Below are 15,615 nucleotides of genomic sequence, written 5' to 3' on the forward strand. Positions count from 1 at the left end.
GAGCTGTCTCTCCCTTATTGGGTTTTGTGTTTTGCCTTCAATTCAATTCAATTCAATTCAAAGATACTTTATTAATCCCAGAGGGAAATTGGAGTTTCAGTACACACAATTCTGAGATCAGACATACATAGGCAAAGACACATGACAAGAATTGGTGACTGTGGTCATTCGCAACCCGAGCCGCGCTACCTTAAGAGAGATCAGAGGGTTTACATGAGGATTGGGTCAGGTGGAGGAAAAAAAGGCACTTCAGAGTTACCCTCCACAGGGAGGGCAGCTTTGCTATGCAAGAAACACCTCAGACAGAAATGCAACAGACTTCAGACATTACACAACATAAGTGTCCACTAGGTGGCGTTGTAGGGTTGAGGACTCTCCTCACATCGGTGCATGCAGCCGCGATAAGCAGCGCTCATCACCTCCGTTTGGACAGGGGGGCAATTGGCTTCTGTCTCCACGGCCTTCACCGGGGAGGTGAAGGCCGTGGAGACAGAGTTACCATGGCGACGCCAGCATTCCACATTTCTTCTGAGGGGGAGTAATCACTTCAGCCTCTCAGGCTCAAGGGCACTAGATTCAGATAAGAACTTGTTTTGGGGCCAGACAGAGATAATTTCCTCTCTGTCTTAAAGTTCTGTTGATCTCCAACCCCTCTGAATCCAATAATGGCGTAAATTAATCTATCCCAATCCGTGCTGATACGTCAACTCTACCCTTGATGACATCCACCTTCTGTGCCAGAGTCTGAATCTCACCCAAAGTTCCAAGCTTAACACTCATCTCGACAATAATATGAGTCAGTGTGTTCACAGCGCGGTGTAATCCATCCCTGAGCTCCGGGATTGAGCCAATATTCCTCGACAGTTCATTAATTTTCCGGTAAGCCAGGTAACCGCTCAGGCCGAACAGCACGAAACCTGACACCAACACCACAAATATCCAGGAATATTCAGAATCCTCTACAGACAGTTGAGAGGGGGAGATCAGGTTCCACTGTTTCCAGGAGTCCATGATATGCCCAACTGGATCTGTCCCAGAAGGGCAACCGGGAGCCCCTTCTCCCCTTCTCATCACTGAAAAAATTTTGTCAATCGCGTTGAGAGACCAGCTGACCAGGTCCATTTTTAATAATTTCCAGTTTCCCAAAAAAAAAAATGCAGAAGCGCCGTACACCCAAAGACAGACAAAGAGCCTTGGGATAAGATAGGGAGGAGAGGAGGAAAAAAGCGTCTGAACTCTCCAAGAGCCGGAAGAAGAACTTGCCTCCGAGTTTGGCATGTGGTGGACCTGTTTTATTTGTCACCTCTTTGCTTTTTCCCCAAAGCTGTGTTAGTTTGGTTTTGTTAGATTCCCCGGCTTTGGAAGGATAGTTTTGTTGTCCTTGTTTTTTTATTATTTCAAATAAACCTGAGCATTCCTGCAATTAGAAACCATCCTTAAGATGGGTTGTAACATGCCTCTTAACATTCTAATATAGCAATAAGAATATTGTGAAGATACATTTTTTGTAGAAACTAATAAAAGTTGTGCTATAAATAAATCTTTAAAGGTGTGGTTCACCCGTTTAATCAGTACATTTGGTGGTCTCTAGTAGGAATAAAGGCCTTGTAATGCGTACTTAGGGGAAACAAAGCTCCAGTACACCGTTTCAGGAAGTAGAAATTAACCAGATCAAAGCTGAGCTTCAGACAACAGAATTTGGAGTCTTATTTCCTGATATTTGCCTCTGATTGGCTAACAGCAACTTACTTCTACCACTGACTCTGTTCGCTCTGCAACGCTGATGTGTTATCTCTACAAATAACACAAGCCTGGAGGAGCTCTGCTGTGTGGTGGAGTTGCTAATGCTAACAGTTAGCTTCTACTAGACGAGATGTTCTCTGTCGTTTCCTGGGCCCTAAACCAACAAAAGCCTTCCTCGTCGTGAGTCAAGATGGGTGAGTCCTTGAATGTTAAGTGACAGCGTGATGTAGATATGTCAGGCTTTTCTAATCCTGGAGTTTCACCATCTGTTTTCTATCAGAAGCTGATTCAGAAGATAGGTGTAGGAGACTATTTTCATGTTCAGCCTGCATGAGACAATCCGAGTGACCCGTTAGAATCAGAAATAAGACTTAAAAAGTTTTTCAGTGCTCCACAACTTTAAGATCACGTTTCTGATTTCTTAAAATAATTAAAACAAAAATGTTACCAGTTCTTGTATTTTCTACAAAAGGAAAAATAAAACTTAAACAGTATTTTTAAAATGTATGAAGGCAGATGAGCACATATATTAGCTTAAATGAGAAGGCGGTGCCCTCTAGTGGCTTGTAGATGTAAACATAAACAGATTTATTTATTTATTTATCTTTTTAAATATAGCTTTTAAAGGCGAAACCGTACATTCATTCACCTCTGAACGCCCGGTGGATGTATTATTTATCTGAAAATTAAAATGTTCCATATTCTAACTTTAAGCAGGTCCGAACACCACCTGGTTAAGCGCGTCAGAAGGAAATGGTCCCGTCTCTCCACCCTCCTGCAGCAGCTTTCTACATTCTCAGTGACATTTTAAAAAGCTAATAAGAATAAAGATGCAGAAGCAGCGCTGCTGCTCTTCTGAATAATGAATGTTATGAAATGATGATGAGTGCTGAACTTTCACGAGTCACTCTGAGGTCGTCGTCAAACACGCCGAACTGAAGCTCTTCAGAAATTTCCACTTCTCCTCGGAGGATTTTCCATTTTAGAAGTCTTAATGGAGTTTCAGAGAGCAGCAATACGAGTGTTTAACCACGGCTGTAAATTCCTCTTCCCATTGCGTTTAGACTTTCATTTATGAAGAACTTACAAAGTAAAATAGAAGACCTTCAGGTCCTTGGATTCTCTGACGTGACATTTATAATCCAACTGAATTTACATTTTATCAAATCGTCTCAGAAAAGATTTTTGATTAAATCCTCAAATATTAAAAAGTAAATAAAAAAAGTTATTTCTGAGTCGAGTTTGTCTCTCATTACCGTTGTTAAACTGCTGGTTTATCCATCCGCGTTGACAGAAATAAACCTCTCCAGCTGAGAAGCTTCATCTGTCTCCTACCTGCAGGACTTGAGTCACGGTGAGACTTCGGAGACAAGCCAGATCCTCGCAGCCCGTCTTGTTCAGGAACACCAGGTTGTCGGATTCAGCCTGCGTCAGCGAGGCGTTGTAGACGTATGAGCCGCTCATGTCCACCGCCCTGTGGAAGAGGCCGGTGGCCAGCGGTGACATCATCAGGGTCCAGACGGATGTCCCGCCTTCAGATAGAAAACATCTGAATGGTGTGAGGGTTCACCAGGAAATAAACAATCACCTTTCTGAAACTAAACTCAGCGCTTATATTAGAAAATTATTATAAAACCAGTTCTGACCAGTGGTTTAAAATGTTAAACAGACAACATGCTCTAAGTTGTGAACTCTTCACTGGCTGGCTACGGGACCGATCCAGATTCTAGAAAAAAAAGCAGTTCATGAAGACAAACCTCCCACTTTTAAACACATCTCAGAAATAAAAGTTAAACTACTTAAACTACTTAATGACCAAACAGCTGACCCTAGGTGTCTGCACGGTGGTGGAAGGATGATGTCTGGGCTGGTTCTGACCCACAAACAGAAACTCCTCTGGTCACCTAAAGACTTCTAGAGCTAAATACAACACTGAGTTAATTCTTTTGCTTTTGTTATTCTTGCAGTTGTATTTCTGTATTTTATCCTTGTTGATTTCCTTGCTTTATTTATCTTTAGAGTTAGATGAGCTGATAGTCAGCTAGAATCAGAATTTGCCCAAATCGGTATCGGCCCAGAAAACCAGATCAGTGCATCTCCAGTTCTGAGATTCTCTAGAAACCTTTCCGCTTCAGACATGAAGACAAAGGTGACTACATCTTTAATGCGTGAGAGTATAGTTAAAGCAACACTCAGGCCTAGTCCACACATAGCCGGGTTTTTAAAAAAACGAATATCCGCCCCTCCAAAAACTTGCATCCACACCACCGCGTTTTAAAAAATAACTGTCCACACGTACCCGGATAAATACGTTGTTAAGGACATGCCAGACCTGTAGGCGGCAGTACTTCCCCCGTTCTTAACCTCGTCCTTCCTCTGTGGTCTTCCGCAAGGAGCAGTAATTCCGCTTGCAAAAACAAACAAGCAAAACGCGCTTGGACAATTGATAAAGCGAGCGCAGCTCTGAGGGCATCCATGCTGTCGGCTAGTGTAAACACAGGTCGCACACATGATGTCAGCATTTTTTTGTCGCGGAAAGTGACGTTGCAGACCTTAAAACTCCGGTTTTGTCCGTCCACACGCAGACACCCAAAACGGAGAAAACGCAGATCTTCACCTTGGCCGGAGTTTTTAAAAAGATCCGTTTTTGTGTGAAAAAAACTCCGTTTTCGTGTGGATGACGGGCCAAAACGTAGAAAAATATCTACGTTTTGGCAGATCCCCGGCTACGTGTGGACAGGGCCTAAGGAGTTTACATTTTAGGCTGTCATGACTCCCAGGCTGCCACCCTCCTCTGCCTCAGCTGCCTCCTCAATCGAGCCCTCAGCCGCTACATTACCATCACCTGCACCCTGTCATCAGCTCATGCCACACACCTGCCTCCTCTGCTATACAACACCCAGCCTGCTCTCCAACCAGTGCCAGATTACTGAACGCCACAGCTAGTAAATTCTCCAGCCTTCCATATTGTCCGTCTCCCGGATTCTCACCTCGCCCCTGCTTTGGACCCCTGCCTCATTCCCTACCACGCTATTGGAGCTCTCGCCGTCATCTCAGGTTCTGACCCACGCTTCCGCCTCACTACTACCCAGCCATTTCTCTCTGCAGTGTTGGTGACAAACTCCTGAATTGTTTTAATAAACATTTTAAACGTCTTACGGTGTTCAGTGTCCTCACGGGTCCTGCATCCAAGCTCAGGTCATTACATAGGCTACTGCTTTTGACAGCTTCACATTCTCTGCTGCCTTAACAGCTAGCTTTTGAGTTTCACAATAAAGTTTATTCTATAACACAAGCCTAGAGTTCTGCTGTGTGGTGGAGTTGCTAATGCTAACAGTTAGCTTCTACGAGTCAAGATGTTCTCAGCAGTTTACTGGACGCTAAACCAACAGCAGCCTTCCCCATCGTGAGTCCAGATGGGTGATTCATGATCGTTAGCGACAGTGTGACGTAGATCCGTCAGGATTTTCTATCCTAGAGTTTCACCATCTGTTTATCAGAAACTGATGCAGCAGATAGGCGTAGGAGACTATTTTCATGTTCAGCCTGCATGAAAAACTCAGAATGACTCATCAGAATCAGAAATAATCATTAAAAATTTTTTCAGTGTTCCACACCTTTAACTCTTTAGAATCAGAATCGGTTTACTCGATTTTCTTCATCATGCAAACTGTTTACAAACCAACCCACATCATCCCGTTTCCACCTTACACATTGATTAAAGGTTCATTTGACCAACATGGAGTTCTGAGGTCACTGCTGCTTTATTGGGATTTTTGTGGGTTTATTTACAGAATGACCAAGTGACACATTTTAGTACCTGAGCTCTGTCCAACTATGGTGACTCTTCCAGGATCTCCTCCAAACACATGGATGTTCCTCTGGACCCACTTCAGAGCTGCAATCTGGTCCAGGAAACCGTAGTTCCCTGTGTAGGTCACAAAGGGATCGATTACTTTGGAAACCTGTTTAGATACGACCTTGTTTCAGCGCCCCATTTCCTCCGTTGGGAACGGAGCCGACTCGCGGCGTGAACCAAATGCAACTCATCTGCAGCCGAGGGAGAGCAGAACTGGGGCGTGGAGTCGGGAGGAATCGGAATTAGAAACAGGAGCTGGTGGAGGGAGCGGAGGACTGGAGTGGCGTTCCATCACACCAGGAGATGCCGGCTCTCTCATTTAACGGATCATTTCACATTAAGATCACAGTGTGCTTGTTTGGATTATGTAACAGAAATTACCCAGCTTGACTCACAACACGCAAACATTCACAGGGAAACGAGCTTCATTTATCCGGATCGCATTAACCTTCATTAAGTATTCAGATGTTAATGGAGGTGTATGGACTCCATTTGGACCCAGAAAACAATGTAAACAAAGTAAATATTTTAAAAGTCTCCTTAGGAGGTAAATAGCTTGTGATAAAAAGGCCACCGTACCGTTCTAACTCCTTTATCTCTGCAGAGCTGCTGCAGTCTAATGACGGCTGTAAACCCACTAATATATCATTTTAACAGAGCTAAAAAGGCGTTTTTTAATTAATTTTCCTTCACTTTACTGGACGAAGCTGCAGGTTTACAGAGACTGGGATTTCGCTTCAGACAAGCTTCACACAGTCAAAAAGGTCCTAAAACATCTGGTTTTTATTAAAGTCGACAGGCGCTCCACGACGGGGAGATAAAACAACAAAGAAGAAAAAAACGTTTAGCCTTGAAAACAAACTTCTGCTTGTTCCTCTTCAGTGGCTTCAGAATCCATCGAGGAACAAAGTGATCAAAAGCCAAGTTGACTCCGAACGAGTTCATCTAAAACATAAACTCTGTTCCTGGTCCAGAATTTAAAACCTGGCTGCAAAAGACCTAATTCTTAAGATGATGAAATGTGGACCTAACAAATAAATAAATAAATAAATAAAACTTCTAGTGACACTTCTGTTACGTTTCCCACATATTCAAGCATCTTTCCATGAAAACCTGAAGTTTCTATTTTTGCATTGAATTTGAATAAATGCCAGTTAACAATGAGCGCCTTGTGTCCGTGACTCAACTTGGAGGGAGTTACAATAGGCCATCTGAAACTCAAAAGTCTGAATGTTTTTTTTCCTCTTAGGACAGGGGTCGGCAACCATTTCCCATTAAAGAGCCATTATTACCCGTTTCCCACAGTAAAGACCGCACTGGGACCCGCAGCAGCCACGGCGTTGTGGGCGGGGCCTACCCACTTGCACTTGGGCAAGTGGGTAGGCCTGACAGCTGCTTTAACCAATCACAACAGGTGGCAGCAACCAATACCGTTGGCTCATTTACCTCAAAGTTATCTTTCAACAGAAGATAATTAATAAAACAATTAGTATAAAATTGATCCAGAAGTTGTAGCCTGTCTACAATAATTTGATATTTATTACCCTGTTAGTGGTTTTACTGAGCAGGTGTTGCTTTTTGACGCATCACGTCTCCTTTTAAAACACGTTTAAACTGTTCAGTTATCTCTGTAGTTATGCTGCTATAGGCTTAGACTGCTGGAGGATACACTGACCACTTTCCACACTCGACTACGTTCTGCTCTTTAACTGTATTATTTCCTGCTATTTCAGCTGTTAACTTTATTTTTTCTCTAAGTGTTTTTCTCCCCAGAAGAAGCTAGAATGATGTTCTGCTGAGCTGTGGTGGCCTCATGGAGGGGGCCATCAGCTAGCACGCTGCTGCTAACCACTTAAACATTCTCCCTCTCCTGATAATAAGATTTTGCCTTCCTTGACATTGCATGTGCTACTACTAGTTTACCCGTTTAATTATAGATTCACTAGGATAAATACAATAAAGTTTATCTCTCACCAAATAGAATATTTACTAAGAAATCACGGTGTAACCATATACACATTGCTCTGTGTGTGTGTGTGTGTGTGTGTGTGTGTGTGTGTGTGTGTGTGTGTGTGTGTGTGTGTGTGTGTGCGCGTGTCTGCTCTGTCTTCTCCATCCCCAGTGAGTCGTGGTGGATGGCTGCTTACACAGATAATCTTTACATTTAGAGTTGGCATACAGATAAAAATTAATGCAGTAAAATAAAATGCTTTGTATTTAAATATCCATTCATTATTTTACAAGCACAGAGAGCTGCATCAGATGGATGGAAGAGCTGCAAGCGGCTCCAGAGCCGCGGGTTGCCGACCCCTGTCTTAGGACATGAAACAGCAATACAGAAAGTTATTTTACTCCCCAAACATAAATGTAAAGTTACTTAAAATACTTAAAAATCATTTTTGGTTATTTATAGGTGTTTGAGATCAATCAGAACAGTGGCGGCGCTAGGGGGCGCTATAGCTACCCCTGGATTAGTCATTGCACCCCCAAGTAAATATTAGATTATTTTTTTACAATTTAATTGTAATTTAACATGTGGATGTGAAAATATTCAACATACAAAACAAAAATAATCAGTAAATTATCATTTAGATAGTAAAACTTAAACCAAAACAGGAAATTGATGTTAACCTTTGACCTCATTTTCCACCTGTGAACGAGTGAAAGGTAGAGCTAGTGGTAAAATGGATCGTTTTTGTTGCCCAAATTTCCACGGGTTCAGTCAGAAACGAATGAATCTTTGGAAGTGATCTCAGACCCACAAAAACCTACGGATCTGGATGAAGAGAGTCAACCCTCAACCGCCGCAGCAGTCGAGGGTTTTGCTGCTGGAAATGCTAACGCTAACGTTAGCTAACCTTGCAACACTAGTTTTTTTTTTTTTTTTTTTTAACCGTGTCCTGTCTGGCTGTGAAGCAAACAGAATTGATGTCTGAATGCTGGTAACAAGCCTTACAGATTTACTCTCAGGTGGAGCATCAAAGCGTCTGCTTTTAATGTCACGCCTGATACTTAAAACTTTATTGTTATTGTTTTTGAATGCTTTGTAATTCCGACCAGACACGGAGACAGAGGTGAAAGAGAAAGGAAAAGACAAAAGGTGGGAAGAGGGGGGGGAGGGGGTGGGGGGTCCACAAAAATAAACAATAATGAAAAAGAGTCTGCTTCTAGACCTGCAGAAAGAGCAGAAAAAAATGGGACACACAACAATACATCAGGAGCAAGCTATCACTGCATCAACCTGATGATGAAATATAAAATCAACATTGTTTAACTGAACCATCACACGATTTTAAGGTTCTTTTAATGGTTTTTAAGTGTCTTAATGGTCTTGGGCCTTCTTATCTTACAGAACTGCTTTTACTGTATAAACCCTCGCGGTCTCTGCGCTCCTCTGGCAGCCGTCTCCTAGTTATCCCTAAAGTTAAGACTCACACCCACGGCGAGGCGTCCTTCAAGTATTACGGCCCTCGCCTTTGGAACGGGCTGCCGGAGGACCTCAGGTCCGAAGGGAACATCCAGGCTTTTAAGAAAAGGCTCAAGACCCACCTTTTCAGCTTAGCTTTTAACTGATCACTATTTATCTATAAATACATATTTATCTCTATTATTATTTTTATCATTTTATCTACATCTTAGTGTTTTTACATGATTATGTTTTCTTTTACTATCTTTATAATCACTTTTTATCAGTTACTTTTTATCATTATTAGCTTTTATTATTTTATATGTTATATATCTTAAATCCTCCAGTGTTTCCTCTGCGGAGCCCTCTGCCTTGGGGCCGGTGGTCAGGGGCGGCGGCGGCCGGGGCGCTCCTCGGGTAGTGCCCGGGCACTGGTGGGGGTTTCTGCCCTACGCCACTGGGCGTCATGGGCCGGCGTCTTGGCTGCTGCCGTGGATCTGTTGCTGCCAGGGCAGATGGCTCCGCTGATGATGTGTCGTTCATTACCTGACCCATCTGAACTCAGCCTATTGTTTACTCTGGTGTTCACGAGTGTGTGTGTGTGCGTGTGTGTGTGTGCATGGACGAGTGTGCGGGTGATTGTATGTCCACTTTTGGAAGTTGGGTGCGGGAGTGGAACTTTAATTTTTAATTGTTTTATACTTGGGGAGGGGGGCTGGGATGGGAATGTGGGATCTATGGGGCCATTTTAATCTGTAAAGCACTTTGAGTTGCATTTTTTGTATGAAAAGTGCTATATAAATAAAGTTGATTTGATTTGATTTGATAATAAATCAAACTGCATTTAGTGGCAACGACAGCCTTGAGACAAGTGTTGAACGTGCCCAAGCCCATACTTTTGAGAGCACCATGTGAGCACCTGTGTGTGTACACATGCTTGTATATGTAAGGTTTCTCTATAGGAGCGTCCAATAGAGAGTGTGACTGACCACAGATCCACCCCCAAAGATGTGTAGGAGACGGGGGGAGCTCCAAGTCCCAGAGATCCAGGCGCTGCCCCAGAACACAGGAACCCCAAGGAGACTGCAACCAGAAAGGCCCCCGCCCCCTTCGAGAGGCTCAGAGGATCGCCCCGGGGGGCCACAACCAGCAGCCGGCAGAGTCCCGGGAGATATCAGCGGCAAGCCCACAGGCCCGCCCGCTGCCTCCCACTCCCTAGCCGGCCGAACCCGGGACCCAGCGACCCGGGACCCAGCGACCCGGGACCCAGCGACCCGGGACCCAGGGGTGACCACCCCCGCCGGTGATCCAGCAGAGCCCAGGGACCCAGACCCCACCAGGCAGCCACCGGGATTGATCAGGCAGACGCCAAAAATCTTAAACCCCCTGACCCGGGAGCCACGAACACTCAGGCAGACCAAGGCACCACACCCCACACCAGGTGTGGCAGGGGGAGGGGAGACGAAGATCTATATCATCAAAAGAAGTCCCAGGAGAGGGGAGCAGTCAAAGGCCCCACCTGACATATACAGTCATACACAAACACAGTCACACACTCCCTCCCTCATGCTCACACATGCACATACAACCAAAGACTTACAAAAATGCACGCCGGACACCCACTCATGCTCCCCATACACACCCTATTAACTCTGGTCCCGGTACTGCTGCACATTGGGTGCAACCATCACCGGTTCCCAGAGTTTGACCCTTTCTGCTGGGGTGCTGATGAGCAGGCTCCCCCGCCCAACGCTGAGCACAGCAACCCACCACCCCAGACCCAAACCAGACGGCCAGATCTCCCTCCTAGCCTCCAGCCCCAGGAAGCCAAGCAACAACAGAGGTGTGCTAAGACCCCTAGTCTCCCTCCGCCTGCTCCAATATAGTGCTGTGTGTTGATGAGGTGTATTCCATGGCTGTGGTGAGCGGGCAGTGCAGGCATTGTCTGGCCTATGCCAGCGGATGCCACCGCACCACCCCACTTGCACCCACAGCCCTCGGTGTCTAAGTACAGTTTAAAATTGGAAGTGGGCACTGGCACCCGAGAGGAGGCTGAGATATCCCCCTGCCAAATGCCGTTGAATGTGCTCACTCCCAAGGCTCTAAGTGTGTGTTTGCGTGGAATGTCGTTGGTGGAAGTGTATAAGGTGCAAATAAAATTGGGGGGCGGGTTGCCACAGGAATGCGGGAATGGGGTCCATACCCGCACTCCCTGACTTGTCCACCCCCCAAGGTCCTATGTGTATGTTTGTGTGATGATGGAGGGAGCAGGAGAAGAGAAATATGCGGGGATGGGGAGGAATGGCTGTTTGGGCTTAGCCCTCCAGGAAGCCAGCTCCCCCACTGGTCCCAATAGGCACCTCCGTTGTCAACTTGCCACTCAGGGCATGGAGACCCCAGCCCATCCTGCCAGGGCCCAAAGCAGCAGCATTACAGAGCCTCACGGAGTCCGAGGGCACCAACCCAGCAGAATATCTATGCCCATCCCTGCATTTGCACAACTTCCAGAATATATAAGACATAGGACATCCAGGTAAGGTTGGGTCCTCCCCCTCCTGGACCTCCCCCTCCCCTGTGATGGAACAGCAGAGAAGTCAAGGTCTACCCGAGGCCCCTGAACCCGGGCCAGGCACTGCTGCATGTTCCTGCCTTCTTCCCGGCAGCATACATGTCAGGACCTGACCCCCAAGGCCCCGCCCAGATCCCCACACGGGGCCGGCCACCCCCACACCCCGAGCCCCCAGGCCCCCACCCAGACCCGCCCAGGGGCAATGCAGCTGCCAGGCAGTGACCCATGGCCGCCGCCAAGACCTACAAGGGGCCCCACTCACAACAGCCAGCAGTCCACCCCCCCGAGGCAACCCAAGCACATTCGGGGGGGGGGTGGGGGTGGGGGGTGGGGGGGGGCAACGGCCCCCCAGTCCCAGACACCCCCAGTGAACCCACCTCCAGGGAACATCCGGATACTCCAAACTCAGACCCTCCACCCCCCCACCCACATCATCCCGCAGGACAACATCAACGGTCCTCCATCATCGCTATGTGATGGAACCAATCAAAGGAGCCCAGAGAGATTGATTTGAAGTGGAAGCAGAGGCTAAATCAAGTGTAATATGATCCAACAAAAGATTTCTATACTGGTTAATGCAGAGACTTTCTCTATTTTTACAATTCAAGAGGATAGTTTTCTTAGCGATGCATATAGCAGTCAGAACCACGTGAACCAAAGATGTTTCAGTCGGGACATCGTCCAGGTTTCCCAGTAAACAAAGAGAGGGGGAAGTTGGGATATGACATTTCAGACATTTTGACAGATCCTCACATACTCTACCCCAAAATTCCTGGACAGGTGGACAGGACCACAGTGTGTGAATGTAATTGTCAGGAATGTTGTTTGTGCAGTGTGTACAGGTGTCAGACGACACAAACCCCATCTTGAACATCCGATGGCCTGTATAGTGTACTCTGTGTAGAATTTTGTACTGAATTAATTGTAAATTGGGGTGTCTGATCATTTTAAAAGTTTTTAAACAAGTTTGGGACCAGAAGTTCTGGTCAAAGCTAACTGATAGATCCACCTCCCATTTTTCAATAGGGATTACTATTCTATCGTCTATTTTGGACAGTGTCTTATATACTTTAGACAGTAGTTTGGGGGGTTTGAGATTATAAAAGTCTAATACCCTTGGTGGTGTTTGTAATTCTATTTTATTGAGCTTAAATTTTTGTTTGACTACAGATTTAATTTGGTGATATTCTAAAAAGCTATTCTTATCTATTCCAAATTGGGAGACTATTTGATTAAATGGGATGAAGTCCAATCCTTCATATTTGTGTTCCAGGCAGGGCTGGGCGATATGACGATTTTAGACCGTTTTACGATCTACACATCTGACGGTCTGTCATTTTTGAGAGACCGTTTTATCACCATTCACAGCTCTGCTGTTGAAATTCTGCCTCTGAATGAAAAGGGAACTTACCTCAGGCGAATGACACGCCTTTGTTTGACCCTTAACCAATCAGAGTGAGTCATAGTAATATATTAGTGCCCCGCTTGTTTCCACTTGTGTGTGAACAAACATGGCTTCGGCCGCGGCTGAGCGACAACGAGGTTTTCGTTCCGAAGAGGAACGCAGGGTTTCCTTAGCGCGCGGCGCTAACAACTTAGTGACGTGACATGTCTCGGAGAAAGCGTAAAAACACGTTGGGCGCTTCTTCTGAAGCAGGAAAATAACACCGCTTCTTAAGCAGAGCACGACGTCGCCTCGGCTCGTCCACCCTCTGCCGAGCCGGTGTTGGTACCGACTGAGCTCGGTCACTGGGTTGTTGGAGCTGCTCCGTGACTGGCTGATGGAAAACCAGCGGGTTTCATCAGACTCGTAGTTTCTTGTTTTTGTTGGGGACCCCCTGTATTTTACCGCTCCCTCCTGCAGTCTTCCCCTATTACAATTTAAAATGATTCTGTAAATTCCGTTTATCAATAGAAACAATCTCTGCCTCTGCCAGCTGCAGTAAATGTAGTTTCCAAATAATGAGAGGTGCATTCATCTGTGTATCTCCTTTGATCCGCATTAGTGATGTTTTCAGCACCAGAACAGTGAAGCAAAGAAAGAATCCTGAGTTTGTTAGTAATTTTATTTATTAGGTGCATCTAACCTGTTCTATTTTTCTCTGAAATGAGATCAAATCAGTGCTTCTATGGGTTGTCTCCAATCTGCACTGGAAAATTTTACTTTATTTAGAGACTTGTTGCAGAAAATATTCAGAATGCGCAGTTTTTTGCTACCACAAGCGATCTCTGGTCCAGCCGCACATCAGAGCCGTATTTGAGCTTAACTATCCACTACATGAGCAACTGGGAGCTACATAGTATTTTGAACAGGTTAATGTTTGCACAATACGTTTGCAATTGACATGTTTGCACTTTAAATATGTTTATGATTTTAATTTATGTTAAGTTACTTGAAAAACGAGAAAAACTGATTTTTGTGATTGTTTCTCTCAGGGCTTTTATCATCTCTGGTGTGAGTTTAAAATATAAGTGTGTTAGCACTGTGCTGATTATCCCTAATATGAATAAATGTTTATTTATTCAATGTTTCTCTTCTTTAATACGCAATTGAAGTTATGCTATTCATGGATAAAAAAATCGTGATAAAATCGAAATCGTGATAAAATATTGGAAAAATCGTGATATTCTATTTTTGCCATATCGCCCAGCCCTAGTTCCAGGTATAGGATTCCTTTATTTTTCCAGTCCGGAAGGTTCATCATTTGGTTATTTTGCAAAATGTCAGGATTATTCCAGATAGGTGTGCGTCTGCATGGTACTAGTGAAGACTCTGTCATTTTTAGATACTCCCACCATGCTGTCAGAGAGGTGCTGATACTAATACTTTTGAAGCTTTCATGTTTTCTTATGCTTGAGCTAATAAATGGTAAGTCTGAAAGCTCAATCATATTGCAAAGTGTCTGTTCTATATCTAACCAGGACTCATCTAGTGGGTTATCTTGCAACCATCTTGGTATATATTGCAGCCTGTTGGCTAAGAAATAATAATAAAAGTTGGGTAGATCCAGTCCTCCTCTGTCTTTGGTCTTCTGAAGCGTTTTTAAGCTAATTCGTGGAGGTTTATCCTGCTAAAGGAATTTAGTAATTAAGGAGTCCAGAGATTTAAACCAGTCAGCTGGTGGTTTGTTTGGGATAATCGAGAATAAGTAATTTATTCTGGGTAAGACCATCATTTTAATTGTAGAAACCCTCCCCATGAGTGATATCAGTAAGGATTTCCATCTTGCAAGATCATCTTCCACTTTCTTTAAAAGTGGGATGTAGTTTAGTTTGGTTAGATCTGCCAGCTTGGGAGAGACTATAGATGGTTTTCTGTGTGGCTGTATGTGTTTATGATTTCATGGAAAAGTCAGTGATTGTTCATATGTTTATGATGTATATTAATGATTGTTTCAGGTGTTGTTGAGGTGTTGTGCACGCATGTGTATCTGCTAGTGTTGAAGGTGTTTTAGAGAACAATAGGTACGTATGACCACTTCCTTCATAGCACCCTCAATAAAAGGACTAGCTCCTTCATAACACCTGCAGAAAAACATTTCTGGAGCCGCCACTGAATCACAATCACCCAAAATTGAATAATCATCAAGAGCTGTACTAGAATCTACAATCATATCGGCCAAAAAACAAATAAACTGAGTTTCATAACAGGATTTAATCATCTTTAGTGTGTAATAAACTTTCTAGCAGAAATAAGGGAGAATTGTGAGACGAGCATTAACGCTAACGAGGTTTTGGTTATAAAAAGAAACATCCGACTGACCTGAAGTGTTTCTTGGAGATCCTTCTCTGAGCATCTCCAGAGCCATGAATCCAAACGCGTTGAGTCTGTAGTTGAAGCTAACGTAAACCATCCACGTGTCTGCAGCGAGCTTTTCCGTGGGTGAGTATCCGGGCTCTCCTCCACTCAGCATCTGCAGGTATCCACCGTGGATCCAGACCATAACGGGCAGCTTGGCTCCAGGCTGCAGCGTGGGCGTCCACACGTTGATGAAGAGGCAGTCCTCGTGGCCCAACACCTTCCCGTCGCTCGCCATC

The 15,615-nt window shown here is 44.7% G+C and overlaps 1 protein-coding gene across 1 annotated transcript in view; it reads right to left on the reverse strand.

The window, feature by feature from the left end:
- The window catches only part of si:ch211-71n6.4 (para-nitrobenzyl esterase), a 44,471-nt gene that overhangs the window by 13,683 nt on the left and 15,173 nt on the right, over positions 1–15,615 (reverse strand). The window contains exons 3-5 of the mRNA XM_054731945.2: positions 15,341–15,615; positions 5,564–5,671; positions 3,079–3,275 (exon numbers count right to left, since the gene is read on the reverse strand). The exon at positions 15,341–15,615 is cut by the window's right edge and continues 146 nt beyond it. Coding sequence (XP_054587920.2) covers positions 3,079–3,275; positions 5,564–5,671; positions 15,341–15,615 — 580 coding nt within the window. The remainder of the gene's footprint in view (positions 1–3,078; positions 3,276–5,563; positions 5,672–15,340) is intronic.

The sequence above is a fragment of the Nothobranchius furzeri genome, chromosome 9 (assembly GCF_043380555.1).
Source record: "Nothobranchius furzeri strain GRZ-AD chromosome 9, NfurGRZ-RIMD1, whole genome shotgun sequence".
NCBI lineage: Eukaryota > Metazoa > Chordata > Actinopteri > Cyprinodontiformes > Nothobranchiidae > Nothobranchius > Nothobranchius furzeri.